This window comes from Branchiostoma lanceolatum, chromosome 4 (assembly GCF_035083965.1).
Source record: "Branchiostoma lanceolatum isolate klBraLanc5 chromosome 4, klBraLanc5.hap2, whole genome shotgun sequence".
NCBI lineage: Eukaryota > Metazoa > Chordata > Leptocardii > Amphioxiformes > Branchiostomatidae > Branchiostoma > Branchiostoma lanceolatum.
The window spans coordinates 2,022,440-2,044,081 of NC_089725.1; the positions used below are offsets into that span (position 1 = coordinate 2,022,440).

A 21,642-nucleotide genomic window follows, 5' to 3' on the forward strand; every position below is an offset into this window, starting at 1 on the left:
AAAAATCCTTTCAATGTATGTTCCTTATTGATGTTTTTCAGTCCCATTTGGCATGCTACTCAAATGACTAAGTAAAGGTATCAGTAAACATAAATCCAATTTCGGTCGCAATGAAATTGCAGCGCATTTTGGAATAGGAGCCTACGTACCAGATATCATGTTTCACAAAGCCAGAATACTGCACACTGAACAGGACTACTTTATGATTGGTATAAAGGAGGCATTATACATCAGGGCACTCCAGCCATCGTGAGACAGAGACAGTGGGCGTTACTTAGTTCCTGGCACGTTTGACCAAATGCTGACGTCACGTATCCATGAAGACACGTGTCAATAAAGTCACGTGTCTGTAACTCTCGCGAGTTAACGTTCGGAAATGATTGGTTATTGTTGATCCCGAAGAAGGCGACAGTGGTCGTTGAAAATTTTAGCCGTAAATACCTTAGTGTTGGAAGAAAGTTTAGCACTGATTACTACCAAAACGGATGAGCTTCCTTGGTGATGTTTCAGTACGTTTCTTGTACACACATTCTCAAGACAAGTCAACGACATGGCATTCACCTTTTTGGCCGTGTTAAGCACGTACAGTGTACAGCCCGTTAACAACTTGTGCTCTACGGTTCTTCGGTTTAATACTTTAATGCCTAGTTCGGGGAGTTTTATAATGCCATGATGAATGCAGTGTTATTTATTCACTGTTTGGTCATTTGTCGGGTTTAGATGACTTTTTGACCGTGAATAGGCATGTGTCTGTATACTCAAAGCGAATATCTAACTGGACAGAGCCAATTTGTCTCCGGAAACTGAGATTTTTTAGTTGGCGCAAAACGGCGTAATTGTTGCAAATCTTTTTTTCATCAATCTTAATCAATGTACCTTTGTTTTGAATTTTTTTGACAACTCTGCAAATTCCAATAATGTTATGTTGCATCTGATTTGGAATCTGATTTGGAACCGAAACTGAGAATGTGACATTCCTGACGCGGCCATTTTGTTTGCAGAGGTCGTGTATTTTACTCGTGTGTCGCACGTCAGTGAGACTGCAAGGTACAATTGTCGAAAATTGTCGCAATTTCTAACGCAATTTGGCGCAGTCCAGTAAGAAACAAGTTTAACAAACGATTGGTTCTGACTTACGTGGATTGTAGCGTTCACTACAAAATTTGAGAAATTCTACTACTTGAACCTACAAATAAGAAGAAGATCTTGTTCAGACCTGAAAATTATTCCTTTTTAGGTTTAATGTCTTTGTTAACAATGAATGTAGCTCAGTGGACAGAGTCGTAAATAAAGAGCAATTGTAGTTTAATCTTATTTGCAAAAAAAAACAATGCGTGAATTAAACAAGAAAGGGTATGATTGTATAATTTCGGACATGGCATAATTTGCGAAATAATGAATGAAGTACCATACATTTCACAAATACTATCGTGTTTCTAACTTGCACTAGCAGTTGCACTTTTCACCTAACAAAACCAATCTAAAAGTACGTTTGTGAATATTAGTCATCCAGGTCAGCAATAGAGTAATAAAATTTAATCTTTACAACTGGATAAAATACAAATGAAAACCAGACGTTTCAAGCGCCCGTCCGGCAGCTCTTTGTCAATGAGGAGATCTGCCGTTAAATGAGATCTCCTCATAGACAAAGAGCTGCCGGACGGGCGCTTGAAACGTCTGGTTTTCATTTGTATTTTATCCAGTTGTAAAGATTAAATTTTATTACCTAATGTAAAAGTAATTTGAACATTTGAGTGATTTCGCTTTTAATTGTTTGATTCGTTTATAAAGTTATTCAGGGATTTTTCACAGCCTTGCATAACCTATTCTCTGACCTTTCTGTGATCTTTGACCTAACTTACCCTCAGTGTTTCCCGACGTGCCTAATAAACGAGGAAACACAAACAGGCAGACGCTCCCAAAAACCAGACGTGGCATTTATCTCTCATACTTGTCAATGTAATACAACCATGTCCATTTTACACAGTACATGCTCCACCCTCGCACACATTCAGTTCATCATAGTACCAGTCACTTCCTACCAGTTTGCTAGACCAAATTTCGACCCAGGTCAAGTACAGTAAACCTTACGGTTAACATCCTGCAAGTCTCCGGTTACACCATCTTCTCCCTCACATCCTGCCTCTCTACCTTATTAAAATAACCATCAACACACGCCCACACAGACAGACAGAGACGTCGGAAACAACACCTCCATTTTTCATTTTTCGCGGCGGGAAATATTCATGGTTATGAAGCCGAAGTACGTACTGTCCGGACATCAAGCGATTGACTGAGGAACTGCAGCCTGAAGCAAGCAACGACGATTTCTTCCAAACTAGTATTATCCGTGTACGTCTTACTTTAACAATCAGAAAAGGATGCTATGTATATCTCAGACTAGTAACAGTATGATCTAGTCGTTGACGCCATTTAGATGATTATGACAATCAATCAATCGCTCGCAGGCATCAGTGTCTGATGCATGGCTAGCCTGAGTGTCATCCTGTTTCAATTCCAGGCTCTACCTTCACCAAACAGTCTGAGATCGCTCCATTTCAAATCGTTTGGAATAATGTATTCGTCCAAAAATCTGGACGGGCACGCTGATTGGCTCCTTCTATCAGAGCTCCACATGCTATCTCAGCAGGGATCACCCATCCCAGAACTGACCAAAGGATTTGTTTATTTATCTTAGATAGGCTGTAGTACCTGCTTTTTGGCAGATAGAAAGTGTTATCCTGACGATTTTACAAAGATTTGACAAAAAAAACTACTTGGGATCTTTCTCCATACGTGTTTTGTACAACTTGGGATGTTTGTCTATCTATGACATATAATCAACTCCATGTTTTTGGTCATTTCTTTTGGCCATTACTGGTTTGTAATAAGATGTGGTCCCTACAGAGATACCCTGTGGAGAAAGTCGTTAGGCTGAGTGACAAGGACTATTCCCACATGGAGATCTGATAGAAGGAACCAATCAGCGTGCCCTCCAGATTTCTGGACGAATACATTATTCCAAACGATTTCAAATGGAGCGATCTCAGACTGTTTGGTGAAGGTAGAGCAGCCTGGAACTGAAACAGGATGACACTCAGGCTAATGCATGGCGGTTGCAGACATGCATAGGGTTCGCCAGGCTGGTCTGCTCTCGGCATAGACCCTCCAGTCGGTTCTGGTGATCCCCAGTCCCTAGACCGTGTTGAAGATCTAGTCTTCCCATCTTCCTCTTCCCATATGACAATGCAGCATGGTTTATTTTTTTGTAGATTAGAATCATTTTGTCTTTAAACCTCTTTTTACGTCAATTTTGCTTTTGATGCTCACCAACAACTCATTCCTCCTCATGGAAAATACTGCATCGTAGATACCTCAGGGAAAATATATAAATGATCACTTGCTGTTTAAAGAAATCGAAACTGATAAACGATATGGTCGATAACGCCATTACTTTCTTTTCGGCAAAAATGATTTATGGTAAGTCTTTAACACGGTAGATCTTAATGATATCATTGATCATCCACCCAACGCCTGAAGACCCCGTATATTTTAGATTTATGCCATCAATCATTTTTTGTCTAGCACTAGATAATAAAAATGATTTCTTTTTGAGGTATCAGTCTATCAGTCTCTTTTTCTCTCGAATTTTCTTTGTATTGATTCGCTTTTTTTCAGGATTGCTAAAAAAGCCATGTGCCAAATCAGCCATAAACGATATCAATGAGAGGTTGTTAGACTCAGTAAAAACTGTGATTCTTCTTCTTCCCCTAATGATCATCTTCAATCCACCTGTATCATAGCCTCATTCGCAGACCTCTTGGAGAGCCGGCGTTTTGTTTAGGGGTAGTGCTAATTTGCGACTTTCGACAGGGGCCAGGTTCTCTAATGCCGGGTAAGACCGTTTGTTTAATGCTTGGTCCCATTTCCAATCCGGGGCCCGGCCGGGCAAGGTTGTGGGAGCAAAAAATATTATGTAAAAGACAACAAAAGGGAAAAAGCCTTTAAAATTAATCGTAACCATATATTGTGTATTTTCTTGATATGCAGTTTTTTCCACATTTCGTTTTCCGGGCCCCGGAATGGAAAAGGGACCGAAGCATTATGCGAGCCAAGCCGGCGCTCCTAGAAGTCTGCGAACGAGGCCACATCGGCCGTTCGGTAGAATTGTCATCGGAATCTTTGATAGCCTATCTCAAACGGCGTCCTCTGATACTTCAAAGCTAAAAGGTAAAGAAATACAATCCTGATTCAAAAAGTAGATTACGTCCCGGGCGTTCTTTGGATTAAGAAGAGACAACGAAGTCTATCTCTTGGATTAAAGAGATATTGTCGGAAAGCCCAGACAAGACTTTCGCTAGATTTGAAGGCCGTCGGCAACCCTTTGTTGCGTACCCGTCTGAGGCGTGGGATAAAATTACATCCATGGGGTGTTGCAATGCCATTAACGTCAGCTTCGGCAATACTGATTTTATCATATAGATGACATCCTTCGGGCACCTTAAAACCAGTGCGAGCGTGCGAGAAAAATGGGCAAAAAATCACTTTCATTATGAAATCTAAGTGGTATGAAAGGTTGCACATATTACTAAATACACAGTACATACTAAACTAAATGATATATTCCTTATTTCTGTTCTTTTACATCTTCTTCTTCGACCTTGTTTTTGGAAAACTTCACTCATAGGTATTCGTTTTTCCGATTTGTCACTGACGAATGACATAGGATGTTGTCTGAAACGTCTGACTGTTTCAAATTTTTGTCCAGTTGCTTGAGTAACTATTTTTGGCGTATCTTACTACCTGGATGTCTAACCTTCATCAACATACTTGGCATGTATTTGCAGCGTCTTTGAACAATTGAAAGTATTGGCAATGTAACAGTCACCAAAGCAACTGGGTAGACTGTGGAAACGGTCAGACATTTTAGGTACCAACCTTTACCTTTCGTCAGTGGTCTTTCCACTGGACGGTGATCACTGAGCGACCTTCGAGCAACCAAAATTAAATTCGTGCAACCCTTGGTTTTATAATTGGACTATGATGCATAACGTAAAAAAAACACCATACAAAAAATTTCAAAAATTCATTCTTTGTCTATGAAATTAGTTGACCTATTTGTCAAATGTTAGGTCGCTCAGCTAGTGAAAAGGATTGAACTAAGGTCTCCCAGTTACAAACTAATTGGAACCAGGAGTTTAACTATGAGGCTGCTACCAGTTTAGCTTTAGGGACAGTATCAGTCACTTTTCTTATCACATATTTTCTTTGTATCGATTCGCTATTTTTTCCAGTACTTCCAATAAGGCAACTACGGTTCAATTGCAGTCTCCGCAAAGGCTCGCCCCGTTATGAAACCGTTACAGTGTCTAAATCATTTGACATCGTAATTTTCTTATCATTCATTCCACAACTCTGTCGTTACCGGCGGAGATAATATTATTGATAGGTCCCTAGGGGACTTTTAACAACCCCAGCTAGTATTATCACTTACCAAACAGCCACTTTTCAAAAGGACAGGTGTCATAAACGGTAAGGGTCAATTTACGCCAATTGTCATCCTAGGTCCCTATATGCCGAGCCAATCTTTCACAGTTGAAGAAACCAATTGTGGTCCAAAAATGAGATGAAAGAAAATCTGACAAACTGAGAATAACCTTTAGTTTCCGTATACCCTGCCATGAGGTCAGAACGACTTTCTATACTGTGTCTTAGCATGACCACGCCGCTGAATTAGAGCAAATGCCATCTTCGACAGAACTTAAGGTTTATAAACGAGATAGCAAAACGATCTGGGGTAGAGACCACGCTTGTCAAATAGAAGATTAACAATCCCCCCATCAATCAAGGATTCGATCCCTTCCGTTAATGATACTCTGGGAGTTGCAGACGCCCCTAGTTCACAATCTGGACACGTCCGCGGCCGGTACTAGTCGCACACCCGTGTAATTGGTAGGAGACGATGGCTTCTCTACAACCGTCAAGTCGAGATTCGGCCATGAATCTCGCAGAGCCATGCGTCGATAAAATAGAAATCCCCGGCGACGTGTTCTATTGCAGTTCCAGACGCCACACACGGGACCTTGAATCGGCAGATTTGGTCCCATATAACCGGTTAGCGCATTAAAACTGGCGTGCAGCACGTGTGGTATAAGCCACAACTGCAACAAGAAATCGAAGATCTCATACATATACCTACGTGAAAGTTTTGTGAATTTCTTGTTTTATTCATTATTGTGAATTTCTCGCTCGTATGTCTAATGCATTCCCACTACTGGCATTGAGACGGCAACAGGCATGCATATTGCAGGAAATTTAAGACAGGAAATGAGATTATCCATTCTGGGACCTTTCTAGAACCTTTGACCTAACTTTCTGCCAGTGTCCCAGCAGCATTATCGAAGCCATTTTGGCCCTAAAGTCGACCTCAACCTCCTGTAAGTCTGCTTTTACATTTTCCCTGTCACTTCCTGCCACTTTACAGCATTCAAAATGATATATTACTATGGTCACACAAGGAAACTAGCAAACAGACACACCGAAAACAAAGTCTCCGTACACGGAGGTGATAAAACAGTCTCTCAACCTTAATTAAGCTCGACTGTCTATTCTGGAAACACCATTGCAAATTTGTATGTTCTTATGGATCAATCACACAAATTTGCTCCCTTTCGAGCGAGCAAAAACTGTAATTTCACTTGGTACATGTATTCGACAACTTTTGACAAACTTTGACAATCAATGAGTCGAATTGATCTGACAAAGAAATCGTTTTGTGAAGAAATCTTCTCTAATGTAACCGTTCTTTTGTTATGATATAGGCACGAGTGGTAAATCTAAAAGCCATACGCACATGTACACTCTCATCTTAACCCGGTGTTCAAATAGCCAGCTTAATTAAAATGGTTTTCTCGCGAAGCCACACAAGTTTTCCATCAATGTCCGCCTCTGTGACGCCGTTGCTGGAGCCAACGTGAATCCGAAATTTCCGTCGCCGCAGATACTATCTACAAGGCGTCATAAAGGTATACGTCGAGTTGTCGCGTCAAAGTAATGATACGGTAATTAACCAGTGTTTCTGGGCGCCTGTGTCGCGAACTTCAGCCTTGTGTTGGCTTTGACATGGTGTTTTGGCTTTATTTGTGGCCGGGCGGACGTGAGCTGTGTAGAAGTGTGGATGATTATATAACTGGTCGCACCTGCTATGCGTTATCAGTAGCCTGGTAACCATTTTTCACGAGCCGGTCCCGGTCTGTTTTACCCGTCCCTGTCCTAGGGAGCATAAGCGGGTATCTCACTGCGCCAAACCACGCCGAAATCCGCCGAATTGCTCCAAAGGCATTCGGAAAGTGGCTCAAACCAGCACTTATCAATGAATAAAATTCGCAATTGGTAAAATACTGGGCACAAAATGACGCAATCCCTGCATACACTGCAACTATTTTTTATGAAACCCAATCATTGTACATTGGTTTTTAATTCAGTTAAAACACTTCGATTTCCAATAAATCTTGTATCTAATTCGGAGCCGAAGCTAAGAATGTGACGTTTCGGGCGCGGCCATTTTGTTTGTAGAGGTCACATATTTTACCCGTGCGTTGCACGTCAGTGTAACCGCAAGGGAAAATTGGCACAAATTCGCAGACTTGGCGCAATTTCCAAGCAGTCCAAGTGAGATGCCCACTTTACAGCATGTCTTTCTAGCCGGTCGTTCTGATTACTGTTGTCTTGCTATAAGCATCACCCACATCGATATTAGATATCATAACTGCATATAATATTTTGTTTCTCAATGGATTATAAAGAATAAGAATTCCCGGGTATCCCTTTAATTTTCAAATCATAACTGTACAGTCACATATCTCAATTCATTTCAAAGTCATTCGCAATGTACTGTTTAATTCCATTTCGTAAAATGTATAACGATGTTTCATATATTGACCACCTCTTTTTAGATGTATTATATAATCCTAACACATCCCTTTCGCCCGGGAAAAATTTTAGAATTGATGGAGAACAAATCACGCTTACACAGAAATGTTTATTGCAGATGAAGATGTATTGCTGAAGATATAAATATCATACACTTTGGAGAGACATGATTCTACCATGGTATTTTTGCAGTATTGAAAATCTCGTGCTTATGTATCATCAAAATCTTTTTAGGGAGCACATAGTACTCAGTAAATGCTAGGTCAAGCTTATTGCTATGTTTTTCATATGACACAAGTTATAATATGAAACCTCATTTTCTACTCTTTCTACCTGTACTCAGCCCATCATTTTTGTAACAATGTAAACATAGATTTTCTTGTACAATCCTAATATAACATTGAGTTGATATGTACCGAATAAGTGATTTCTTGAAATATTTTTTTCAATTCTCAACAACGACGACGTTCTCCCTACGAATGCTAAAATACATCCTGAAAACACAAATATGATGTCAACACACTAAACGAGCTGACTACTTTTGATCCACTTTTTAGATCGTGTTATTTCTACAGATCGAAGATCATAATGTATTTTCCTACTATGTCTAGTGCTCAACTCGTTTACTAGAGGTTTACAGACACTTGCGCATGTTCAGTGATAGCAAAAATCGGAAGGAGTTGAAAATATCTGGCGAAATATTGGTTGAATTATGATAAACTAGTCTAACCGTATAGTTCATACGGTTAGAGTTGGTTATCATAATTCAACCAATCACACTTGAACTGATCGCGAAAAATGTACAAGCTGAGTTCTAGTCTAGCTATCATTACACATTCTCCTACGCAGAGCCTCTCCCACGGCCTATACAATATATCTTGTAGAGCCACTGCTAAACCGTGCTGAGGTTTACACTTTTGTGGGCGTGGCCTAGAAGCAACTGTCAGCCAATCAGAGAATCGGCTTTACCTAAAGAAACCATTTAAGCGGTTCTCTGATTGGCTGACAGCTAATTTTTCAATTACGCCCCCAAAAGAGGAAACCTCAGCCCGGTTTAGCAGAGCCTCCCCAAGCTGGGTATAGACCTTTAGCAAGGTTCTGTGTAGCAGAGTGAAAACTACCTGGTATCGTGGCTAATCATAAAATACGCCATGTTGAATATGCTACAGAGCCGGTTTCACCTTCATTGACACGGCCTTGAGTGAGTAGTACCACCCCGTCCATGTAAACCACTCTATCCCATCCTGAACGGGACTGGAAGGTGCTCCTTTCACTCCGTATTTACCTACCTTATAGTACAAGCCATTCAAATTGGCAGAGTAACAGTCTTTATACCACCAGCCGCCTTTGTACTGGCGCGCACAATTTTGCTTGGTCGATGCGTCATTGTCCCTGTCGACGGTGCTGAACTGCATGTTGTTAAGATCTCTATTGAAAATCTGAAATGTGGAATTACCTCCCGTCATGGAGTCTCCAGCGTCACCGGCAACATACGTCCCAAGCCTTAGCCTATAATTATCTTCCTCTGATTCTATACGAAACGTGTCGTATTCTGCGAAGCTCCTGTTGCCGTCCCAATCTTCCAAGTCGATCCTTAGCCTGTAGTCTTTTTGACTGAGGAGATAGTACAAGTTTTCGTTGCCGATCCAGAGTTCGCCCGACAGGTCGCCGAACCCGTCACGATAGTCTAACCAGCTCCTGTTGAACTTCACACTGCCGTCCAACCGTCTTTGGATGAGCGTCCACCCACCGCCCTCCGAACTCATGTCGCAGTACACGTACAGGGCATTGGTGAAGTTCCTCGGCCAGATTGGGTACACGCCGTCTAGAGCGTTCCACACTTTTGCATCTGAGCAATCTGAAAAGAATTTTAAAAAAAGAAGTATCGTTTAAGAGGCCATCAATGATTTCAAAATTTTTGAAATTTCTTAAGGAAACAATTATAGTTTACAGACAAAAAGAAAACTACTCTTCTTTTAACATCACAAAGCCCACACATTACATAAAAAGTGGGATTATTATTTAACACTGTCTTGGAAAAAGAAGTCGAACCCAATACGTTAGAATTTAGTGTCAATACTTAGACTAGAGTAGTCACATGCTAACTTGTTACCCATTGTCTGTCCGTCCTTTTCTTCATGTTACATGTACTTGCAATTAGCCTCCCGGTAAGAACTTGCAATAAACTTATTATTGTTAGTACAAAATGGTAATGAAGTCACTTTATACTGAAGAACATTTGCTCTCTATACTGACCAATATGTTGTGACGTATTGCATTAGATAAAAACGGTTAACGGGTTTGTTTAATATTCACTACTATCGACATGCTTGTAATGGTCCTTTGCATTAACTATTTGAAGAACATTAGATAATTTGCTCATATGAAAAAAGTGGTACCTCTAAGTCTGAAGCGCGCAGTAAATATTATTCCACTCAATGATCGTCTAGATGGTAGTGAGTTATGAGGGGTGACCAATGTGTTTTGGGCCTCGCCAAGATATGAAGGTACACAAATCAAATATCGGGGAATAATAATATAGCATGAGGTCTTTTTTTGAAATCCACCAAGCTTGAACTAATTGTGATCAGTACTTTGCAGTCTACATCATTTTGAGAAGTATAACTATTAAGCCTTTTATGAAGTTCTATCAAAACTCAAATCGTTAAGTTCATTACTTTGCAGGCGACACCCAGTAACATCATGGGAGACAGAAGGAAAAATGGCCTAATGAGCTGAGGAGTGCAGGTCAACTTGATCTGCCGAAAGTCAGATACCCACATATTTCTAGTTGAAATATGAAGGGAATATAATTCTCATCAATAACAATATCTTTAAAGTTTTCATGGCATGAGTAACTCGACCCACACAGCTGATCACAGTTCACCTCTTTTTTTCTCGACGTTTCCTTACAGATTATGAGCCGAAATTTGAGCTGTGCATCATATTTATTGATGAAGACCTCAACGTATTAATTACGTCTCGTAATAGGGACATTGCGGTTACCTCTTATTAAACAGTTGTCACAACCACCAAGCATGATGAGACGATCCCTTACAGTCCTCAGGGTTGATCCTTTATCCGTGAGGTCCTTGGAGACATCGTTCAACCTTGTTCTAAGGACCACGGAGGTGTTCTGTAGCTTCTCTATCTCGCAGATCCCGTAGGTTAGTCTGCTGTCTAGTTCTGCCTTCTCGCTCACCAGCTGACCCGTTCTGTACTGCAGGGAAGCCAACAGCTGCGCGTCTTTTAATACTTTGTCTGTGAGTAGGTCCTTCTCCGTACGCAAGCCTTCCATCCTTAGATGAAGCCATACTGGGGAAAGAACGACAAAGTTCTTGATGTTATCTGCATACGAATCATCCTCTCAGGCCTTTCACTTAAATATATCATGCTTCTTGCAGCGTAAACGCGGGCTATCCGTCACCAGCCAATCAGATGCTCACCCTGCTGTTGTTCGAGGGATAGTTGCCAACCAATCACGCTGCCTCTTGCACGTAACCGGTGACGTGATTGGCTGGTGATAAATCTATACTCACGCTCCTGTTGTTGAGAGGAATATTTACCAGCCAATCACCTTTCCTACTGATCGTAAGCGGTGACGTGGTTGGCTGGTGACGACTAGCCAGCCCTAGTAACAGTGACAGGCCGTTCGGTGTAATATAACCAGCTGCTGCCGCGCCGCGTGCCTGCGAAGCTGGTGTGTTACGCCAAATGGCGGTTATACCGGCTATATAGATACAGATACATATAGTAACGGAGTCAGAAGGATAGGTAGGAACGTAGACCGTAACGCCAGGATGGATATACCTAATTGTAGAAGTGACTGGCCTGGTATGAGAGGGTGCTGCACATAAAATCTTGAAATATTTTGCTCGGATAGAAACCTGTGTCATCTCAGCGTCAAAGTATTGCCATTGTTTGTATTGTCCTCTAATTAGTCTGATTCCTTTTTTCATTTCGATGCTTATTCATGACTTTTCATTGACCAGCTAAATCACATTATTTTCAATTATCATTAATAAACCCAGGCGAATGAAATGGAATTTTATCCAAAATGTTGCATCGATTGTCAAACATAAAACGTGCATCGTAATATACAGAGATATCGTTCCGCATCTGACGAGCATTAAACATAAAAATATGTGAATCTATAGGAATTGGCAAAAAAGAAACTGTCATTCTTACAACCATAAAGTTGCATTTTACCTCTCTGTCAACTTTTAAACATTTCTAACGACATGGTTTTGTTTCGCACAAGATCTAAAATAAAATCGGTACACTGAGACCGTAGGTTGCCCTATGTCATATGAGTAATATAAAGTTTACTTTATTTCTTAAAATGAATTGTCGACATAAAGAATCATAATGATAATATCAATAGAAATAACTTAATTGCAAAACCATGCCAGAAGGGTAAATGCAAACAAAGCAAAAATTAAAAGTGGTATAGAGCGTGTGTATACTTTGCAGTGAAGGAAAATGAATTACATAGATAAAATAAAAGCGAAATGACAACTATTCTAAATCTTTGTTTACTTAAGTTATTTGAAGGGTTCGACTTATCATATCTAATGCCACAGGAATACCAATACAAGCGTTTCGTTAAGTCAAATACATGGTTGAAAAAACACACCCATGTGTATTCAGTCTTCACTGTCGTATAAGTGACATGTCTATTTTGCCAGCAACAATGCCTTACACGTGATTCCTAAAGCTGACAGCTTTTTCGCCAAATAACCACTTATTGTGAATTTCACTGAACTTTAGAAATTGGTGTCTGTCAAATCAGCGCCCCAACTCAAATTGATGTCGCGCGCCATCCAATAACACCTGAACAAAGCCATTTATGTTAGGTAATACATTTTGCCGTCACAAAAATGAATGTACAATCGTTATTTGCCTGTGCTGTCATCTATTACTTTCCGGCGACACGCAGAGTTTCTTATAGTACATTGCTACAGTCAAGCCTCTCTCTCATCTATCTGACTCTCAATTAATATTTAGTCATGACTTATTTCCTGGCGTAATCCCGGCATAATAGCAGGTATATAACGGCACACTCCTTTATATTCATAACTTAAAACCCAGGAGTAATTGCAATCGTTTATCTGACTGATAACTCCTACGAATCACGACATTTGCATCGTTCCACTTTCTGCTTTGATTATGAAGTAATAAATCAGGAGACACGGCGTATAAAAATGAAAAACATAAAGCTAGATTTGAAGGCGTATTTAAGAGGACGGGTATGGAGAAATACCGGCATGCTTATTGTTAAAAGACACCCATAATCCTTTAATATCTCACTGTTAATCCGCCATATTACAAATAAATGCCTCTGGTGGCATGTTTCAGTGCCAATGAATTATGTACATGTTTATTCCACTGCATGCGATTAGTAGCAGTGCTAAAATAGCCTTATTGCAGATCGCATAGTTTGAAGCATCAACATCTTAGAGGCATGTCAAACGTATATTTACATGTACAAAAAGTAAAGGAAGATGTCATACCTCTGTGAAATAAATTCAGTTTTTTGTGTGAATTTCATCATATATATATGTTATTGTGATTTTTTTTTATTTTGACGATGAATTTTCCCACTGACTACCATAAGGCTGCTGAAATGATATTCATATCGCTGGAAATTGAACACAGGGAATAAAATCATCTTTGATGACCTATCCTGGGTCCATTCTGGGACCTAATTTTGACCTAATTTTCTGTTAGTGTCCCATTCGTGCCCAGCACATGTGGTAATATGTGCCAGAACACGTACATTTTAAATAGACACCAAAAATAATACCTCCCATTTAGCGGAGGTAATGAACAAAACAAGCACATAATTAATTTAACGACTTACTGACGAATCAAAAGCAGAACCTCCCGTCTCGCGAAGGTAATGAATTGAACAAGCACACAACCTAACGACTAACTGACGACTTAAAAACAATACCTCCCTTTCAGCAGGTAATGAATAGAACAAGCGCAGTATCAATTTATCGACTTAATGACAAATTAAAAACAATGCCCCCGTTTTACAGAGGTAATGAATAGAACACGCACTTAATCAATTTAACTACTTGGGACCCCTTTCCACTTGACGGCGTTCACGCTGCGCTCTCTCTGCGACCTACATTGAAAATAAAAAATGGCGCCGCTGCGTCCTAAACTGAATTTGTGTTACCCTTGACTTTATGATGGGAATATCACTCATAACGTACAAGGATGGCCCAAAAGACAACAAAACACACAAAGCTTAAAATATAATTTTTTGTCGATGAAATTCGTTGAGTGCTTTGTCAATTCGATCGGCCGCAACGACGCCGCAAGCGTGCCGCGGGTCCAGTGAGGGGGGGGGGGTGCTTTACTGACGATCAAAAATAATACCTCCCGTTTAACGGTGGTAATGAATAGTCTTCCTTTAGGCCCATGTTGGTGAAAAAAAATATACATTTCATTGTGCGTTTTATTATCAATTCGTAAATTGAACAAGCACATAATCAAGTTTACGACTTACTGACGAACGATGTGAGCGACAGTAGGACCACCCAGGACAGAATGGTGCAGCAGAGTCGCAGGCGGTGTCTGTGGTTGTTCAGGGAGTACAGCACTTTCCTCCGCTTGCACTTGTCCGACGTGTTAGCCGAGTCTGCCATGTCGTGGTGGTCGCCCATCTGCAGACATTTCAGTTCGTAGGAAGGCTCTGCGGTAGACATATTGGAGGGAAAATGATCATTGATCTCGAACTAATTTAGCTCACCGAACAGCTAATCTTCCACTGGTCGTACAGAGAAGACAGACACTATGTACAGGTTCATTAAGGAAATTCCCCTAGCTCGACAAACACAATGAACAGTTGCCTTTAAGCGTTGAAACGTCTCTTCCTAAGAACTGCTACACTTTCCAGTAGCGTGCATGTCGGGTCAGCGACACATCCAGGATTCTAAATTCACGGACTTCTTGGTCCAGAGGCATTGTCACTTACCACTGGACTACGCACGCTACACTCGAAAGTACAGCATTCATGTATGCTGATGTCTTTTCAAATGTACCCATGTGGCGAGTAGAAAGAGAGCGGGGAGGGCATGCTCACTGAGCAGGCATTGTACCCTCCTTTTAGAACTTCTCGGTGAATAAGCTTGCCCTTGACGGGTAATTCTCTCTCACTCCCGCCGTAATGGCTTAGCTTTAGCCAAAAAAACCTCGATAACTATGCACTTAGTCTGTATCCCTGGGCAGATGAAAAAAATACACGAACAAAGCCCAACCACGTCGAAGGCTTTAGATCCGTCCCTAGGCCACTGTTGATGAACAAGAAATTTAAATCATACCCTACATCGTGCGGTTGTTAAAATCCGTATAGAGCACTACTAGAAGCAATGCGCGTCACAAGCCTACAATGCCCTTGCATTTATGGTAGTGAATCCACTCAGGGACTTTGGCATGGTGCATTTAATCCTATAGAACCACTGCACGCTCTAGGAAAGGTTTGAGAGATGAAAGCGTCATACTGTCTACTGAACGTCGCATATCAAAGATTGGATTAAGATAAGTCAGTGGTTAAGAAGGAACCGACCGGCGTATGCCCGCATGGTTGTTTCTAAGATGCTTTGAAACAGCGCACATAAGACCCTTCTTTCTTATCTATATCCATAAGAACTTGGGGGGTCCGCCTCAAAAATTTACGATTTCTTTTTTTCCATTAAAGAAGTTTACTTTCTATCATTTGAATGATATCATGTATTCTTGGGAAGACATTTGCTAATGCACTTCATGAAATTGGGCACAATTCACGATCGTGAGTTGAGCCATTTCCTACATAACATATATCTACGTAAAAGCACTCAGTGAAAATTGGTATAACTCAGGACTCAGGTGCTTTCCTAGATATCATATATTTACATAGACCGGTGCAATGGCAAGTATAGTGTTCGCCTTGCATTCGTTAGGTCAAGAGTTCGATCCCCGGCCAAGTCATACCGAATACTTAAAAGGATGGTACATGTACGGCTATCTTTCCTTAGCACTCAGCATTTTGGAAAGAATAATAGTTGAACTACTTCTTGTGGACTAGCTCCCTATTGAAGTGATTGTACAAAGTTGTGTGACCAAAGGTTTATTGAAACGGAGATGGGCGCCGCCCTATGCACTATTCGGTGCGCTAAGGACTGCTATATTTACCTAAAAAGGATATATATTACCACAGTGTTCTATTCGTGAGTGTGCCAACAACACGTCAAGAACCATTCGCTACGTTTCTATGTGTCTGTCTATTGGGAAATTTGTTACTGTGTGGTTTGAATGTAGAAGTTGGGTGGCAATAGATTAAGTGATGACCCAGCATATCCGCATATGAGGTCACCAAACCGCCTAATGGAATCAGTGCTTCCCTACAGTCAAGTACAACATTTGACTCAAATTTGAATTTAGTTAATATTCCACCAAAGAAATCGAGTTTATGCCCCCATTCTGCGGTGCTCTCGCCTTGCGCTTTCTGCGACCTAAAATTTAACAGGGTGCTCTACGAATTTCATAGAAAAAAAACGAATCTTTTAACGCCTTGTGTGTTTTGTGGTCTTTTAAGTCATACTTTTACATTTTGTATGATATTCCAATTATGAAGTCAAGGGTTATACACATCTTATTTATGCCACAGCGAGAGCGCAGCGCGATCGCCGTCTAGAGGAATGGGCGCCTTAGGAGACTTATTCCATTCCTTCCCCTGAGAATGGAAGGCGTTAAATTCATCATCTTTCGAAAGGATTTCTAAGTGATGTCGTCTAAGGTAAGCCAAGCATGTCAGCAAATGCGAGATTGGCTCCTTTCTATTGTTAGAGCTAAGAAGCGGGTGATTATGCCCCTTTTGCCTTCCTCCATCGCCGCACACACACACGCATCATCACTCGTCATATTACCGGCGGTCGGTTGAGCGGAAACACCGGTGCCAACTTTAGCAGCTGCCGACTCAGATCGACCTGTCTAATCTGGGAACCAATGTTCAGTGGTGGAAGTCACAATCATACACGACAAGAATACATAATCTGGTCGCGCATGAGAGGGACCTAAAGCGGGTAACTTACTGGGCATTGCGACTTCTTTGCGCCTATTTGCGAAAGCGCATGTTTGCGCCTGTTTGCGAAAGACATTTGCACACAAGCGCGAACAAGCACCAATCGACGCTAATTTTGATAAGAAACTGTGAATACTCAAATTGCGATTATTCAAATTGATTTTGACTTTTACATTGATGCATATATACGTAACTATGTAGACTTCTAAATTGAAATCTAGATTGTATATATGTTATTTCTTTAACTATATGTACAATATACCAAATAACTTAAGCCCGTTGTAATGTACTAACATCAATTTAGCTTGCTGGCTGCCACTTGGACATGATGCATCTTTATTTTTAGTCAATAAACCATTAGTATCATTATTACTGTTTTCATTATTCATAAGTTCTACACTTCGAATGGATAGCAAGATTTATCTAATTCTTATGATGCACTTGTCTTTTTTTCATTTATATTCCCTAGTATTTGAAAACCTCTTTCATTCCATGCATGGCCGAACTAGAAAGTTTGTCACGAAGCGGCGCAACGAGCCAAATGATAAAGCCGCTTATCACGGTCAATAATATCAGAGTGCTGATGCGTGATTGTGTCCGATGGCTAAGGTGCTAGTCAATGTCGTTATTACCTCCGGGGAGGAGGTTCATCTCCGACGGGGGTATTGTTTGTATGTTCGCACCTATAAATAATTCAAGATCCTTTTGATGGAATTTTGGTATTTGGGCAGGTTTAGCTACTCCCCAAGCAGAGGTTAGGGTTGTTTTAGGCGTTTCTGTCCAATCTGTCAGCTTTGTATTTGTGTGCACTATTTTTCATTGATGTATATCTTCTGGAGCAGGTAAAAAATGTTTTAACAAAGTGAACAGCGGTAGAAGGGTTTACATTAAACTTTTAAAGGAAAAAACAAACACATTTACTTCAACTTTGTGGTTATTTGGAGAGTTGTAATACATTGATACCGGATCTTAAATAATAAGAAAAAAACAGGTTTAGAAGAAACTGATAGAGAGGGTATCAAACACCTAAGCCCACACCGCAAAAAACATAACTACTCCAGGGATGTATGTGTCTATTTTACCAACACACGGAACATGTGCTGAATACAGTAGGAGTTTACCATTAGGTCGATCGTGTTGTCCTCAAACTACGGTCTCCCCTAAAGTTAAAGTAATGCTCTCCATGCCGCCGGCAAAAAACATTTTCCTGATTTATTGGTGCTTGTTTAGGTACGTTTTTACTGATCCCATCAATATCAGCGGTGCAACGTTTCCAATAAATGTCGGATTTAGTTTCGCCGCCATTTTTTATGAGATTGAGTTGTAACCCTCCCAAAAATAGTCCCAGCTTACTTGACGTTTCGTAATAGAAAATTTTACACTTTGCCATTTGGTTTGCCTCTATGTTTAATTTCCCTGAAATGTCAAACCCTACGATGGTGGTGTGTGTCTGCAGTTGTACATGTTTCTCTGATAATACAGCCAATGAAGTTCAATGCCCTTGATTCTTCCAGTCCGAAACATTACTATTTAAACCATTCCTTTCAACATAATTGTTCATACGTTGTCCAACTTAGGCTACGGTCTCATTTCCAATCCGGGGCCCAGCCGGACTGTTTGCGAAAAAAAAAGATGGTCAATATATGATAAGGAGTAATTTGTAACGTTTTGTTTCTTTTGTTGCCTTTTATATCGAAATTTTCGTTCCCACAAGCTGCCCGTTCGGGCCCCGAATTGGAAATGGGACGGAAGCATTAGAGGACAGGCGCCAGGGTTGCGTTGCGCGGATGAGGGGTTATGATGCCACCTTACAATTATTGAAAATCCTATATTTGTCGTGAAAATTTTTAACGAATCTGGCAACTTCTCGGGTTACTAGGAACAGATATGGCCTAACTTTGTGTCCTATTTCGGTAAAAATACGTTCAGCTTAGCCGTTTAGCTGGTGTGAGGGCAGATATGAGTTATAATTGGGTCCTGCGGATGGGTACACTGTAAGAAAACTCGGGGGTTCCCTTTCCGGAGTTTGAGCTCATCGACACCCTGCTTTCTTTCTGTCTTTTAAAGAGAGCATTGTGACTTTCTGGTGGATAATGTTTTTATTTATTCACGAGATGATACTTTTTGAGATTTAAGTTTGGTAAATACTTTATCGAGGTCTTATGTCAGTTCTTCTTGTGCTAGGATTCCATGGGGGCTTAACTTTTATGTGTGCAATAAGAAACATGCGCTATGCCATAACCTATCAAAATTCGAAGATCTTGTACCTTCGTCAAATATTTAGAGTTTCTAGAATGTCTTGTTTAATTCGTCATCATTAATCATTCAAATAAGCTTAAGGGTTTAATCTAACTAACATGTGATCAATTTCTGCAACTATACAGTGAACTTGACTAGCGTATGGAAAATATATGTTTCTGCGAATAAACAAAAAGACAAACTAAAAACGACAACTCCCCATATATAAGGAAACTCTTCCATTGACCTGAAAAGTCTGTTAGCTGTCAGTCAAGTTTGATAAATAGATTGATATAATTCCAACTCTGGACTGTATTACCGGTCACTTCCGTAACTCTAACTGTTTACCCCTCACTTCCTGTCACTCTGTTGCGAGACGTGCTACAATATGGACATACGGAAACACAAAAAAAACAAATAAACACACCGAAAATCTCGTGATAACCGCCCCCCCCCCCCCCCCCCACACACACACACATAGACACCACACAGCCTGTAAGTTCCTAACATGTCGATACCCATTGTGCCAAGAAATTCATCTGGTCAAGATCCAAAGAAAATAGTCTCCTGTATCATTTATTTAGCTAAATGATGATTTGTGTGTGCACATGCCCAATCTCTGCAGATACATCACCATTAACATCGTTAACTCCTGAAGGACGAGGGCAATTAGGGGCTATATGGCTTCAGAAAAATACCCAAATTACATGTCGGGATGGGCATAATTCAATTGAGAGACATAGAAAACCAGATAAGGAACTGCTCATCAAAAATTCACCAGGCTTGGAAAATGGACACTTGCCTTAACAACCGACATTAGAGAATGACATCTTGTAGTGTGTAATTGAATCTATTCTGCTTCGCAAGTGCCCAAATTAACCTAACGGCAATATAAGCTGTTATTGATTAAACAAACCGTCGTTGCTGGAGTGGAGGAACACTAGAAGTAAGGACATTGACTATTCAGTTGATTTACGGGAACTTTTAGCGAAGCACTTTTGTGTTGGCTTGTGTTTTATTTCCTGCCAGATGGCAGGGATAGATAAGATATGCCACCGGTACGGAGGTGTCGACCTCCCCACAGTTAGTGAGTGCATCAGCGTTTCTTTTCAATTGCTGCAGTCAATATGGAGTGTTATCTAACTCAAGTCAGACTGGAGACAGGAAAGTCTGCCCGATTCGTTCCGCCAGGAATTGTGAAAGGCTCTTGAGAGCACTTTCTGCGCGCACCTCTCATTGAGCATATGAAAGAAGATGAAATTTCATATTCGTAAACTGCATTTTGGCAACACTCATTTGACCATGGAATGCTGTATTGGGGCAAGATCATTTGTTGCAAATGGTTTTCTAGTGTCGTAACGGTTCGTGCATTTTATAAAGTAGGGGACCCCCGTCCTACAAAATTACCGGAATAATTTCTGTCCCGTCCATATACCATTATACAGGCTTTACTCAATTCAAACTGTCACCTGGTTCCTTTTATTAACATTAATTTCTCAGCGTTTACCGACAAAAAGAAAACTATTCTCTAATCAACAATGCATAACCAACATATTACAGACATAGACTACTGTCTCAGAAATAAGTCAAACTCAATCAAGAATTTAGTCAGGATTTAGGCAAGAGAAGATACATACTTGTGGCGTTGTGTTGGCATAACCGTTCGGGTGTTTGGCCCAGAAACCAGAATTCCTGGGTTCTCATCCTCTGATTTGTCACCAATTTTGTGCCCTCGGGAAAAGGCACTTTACTATCCTCACTCCATCCAGGTGTGAAAGGGGGTACCTGGCTTCGGTTGAGGAGGCAAAAGGAGGCGGAAGGCGCCTTCCGATACGGTGCCCTAGGCACGGTGGATAACAACCCACTGCCCCTACGGCCTCAGAAAGGCTATGGGACTACCTTTACCTTTTTTAGATACATACTACACTTTTTCACCTTTGTTTATCTGTCCCTTTTCATGTTACTTGCAATTAGCCTACGGGCACGAATTTGCAATGAACTTCGTATCATTAACCCATGTCTCGACTTACCCGAGATAATCACACATAATGAACTCACGTTTTATTACATACTTAACCTTGATCATCGTTAAGTGTGGCATTTGATCTACCCCCCGCGCACAATTATGCATCTTTTTTTAGATCCTGGAAAGTCGCGATTGTATGACATTCGGAATCGGGCTCACAGAAGGACAAGGGTAAAAAGTCATGGGTAAGGCTGTTACATGGAAATGGCTTCGGCTCAGGTACAAGTACACTGACGGTTTTTCGGATAAGTCCCTGTCACACAATAGCTAACCACTGGATAACGCAATTGTGGTTCATCACTTCATATCATTTATGAGAATCCAAAGAACATTCGTATTCACTATCATAACCACATTCTGACATGCTTCTGAA

The 21,642-nt window shown here is 40.7% G+C and overlaps 1 protein-coding gene across 2 annotated transcripts in view; it reads right to left on the bottom strand.

The window, feature by feature from the left end:
- Window positions 1-8,023: 8,023 nt before the first annotated feature.
- The window catches only part of LOC136432214 (fibrinogen-like protein 1), a 30,805-nt gene continuing 17,186 nt past the window's right edge, over window positions 8,024-21,642 (bottom strand). For both annotated transcript variants that reach the window (XM_066423269.1, XM_066423270.1), the window contains exons 2-4: window positions 14,453-14,638; window positions 10,939-11,247; window positions 8,024-9,790 (exon numbers count right to left, since the gene is read on the bottom strand). In XM_066423269.1, the coding sequence (XP_066279366.1) occupies window positions 9,096-9,790; window positions 10,939-11,247; window positions 14,453-14,638 (1,190 nt within the window). In that variant the 3' untranslated portion in view covers window positions 8,024-9,095. The remainder of the gene's footprint in view (window positions 9,791-10,938; window positions 11,248-14,452; window positions 14,639-21,642) is intronic.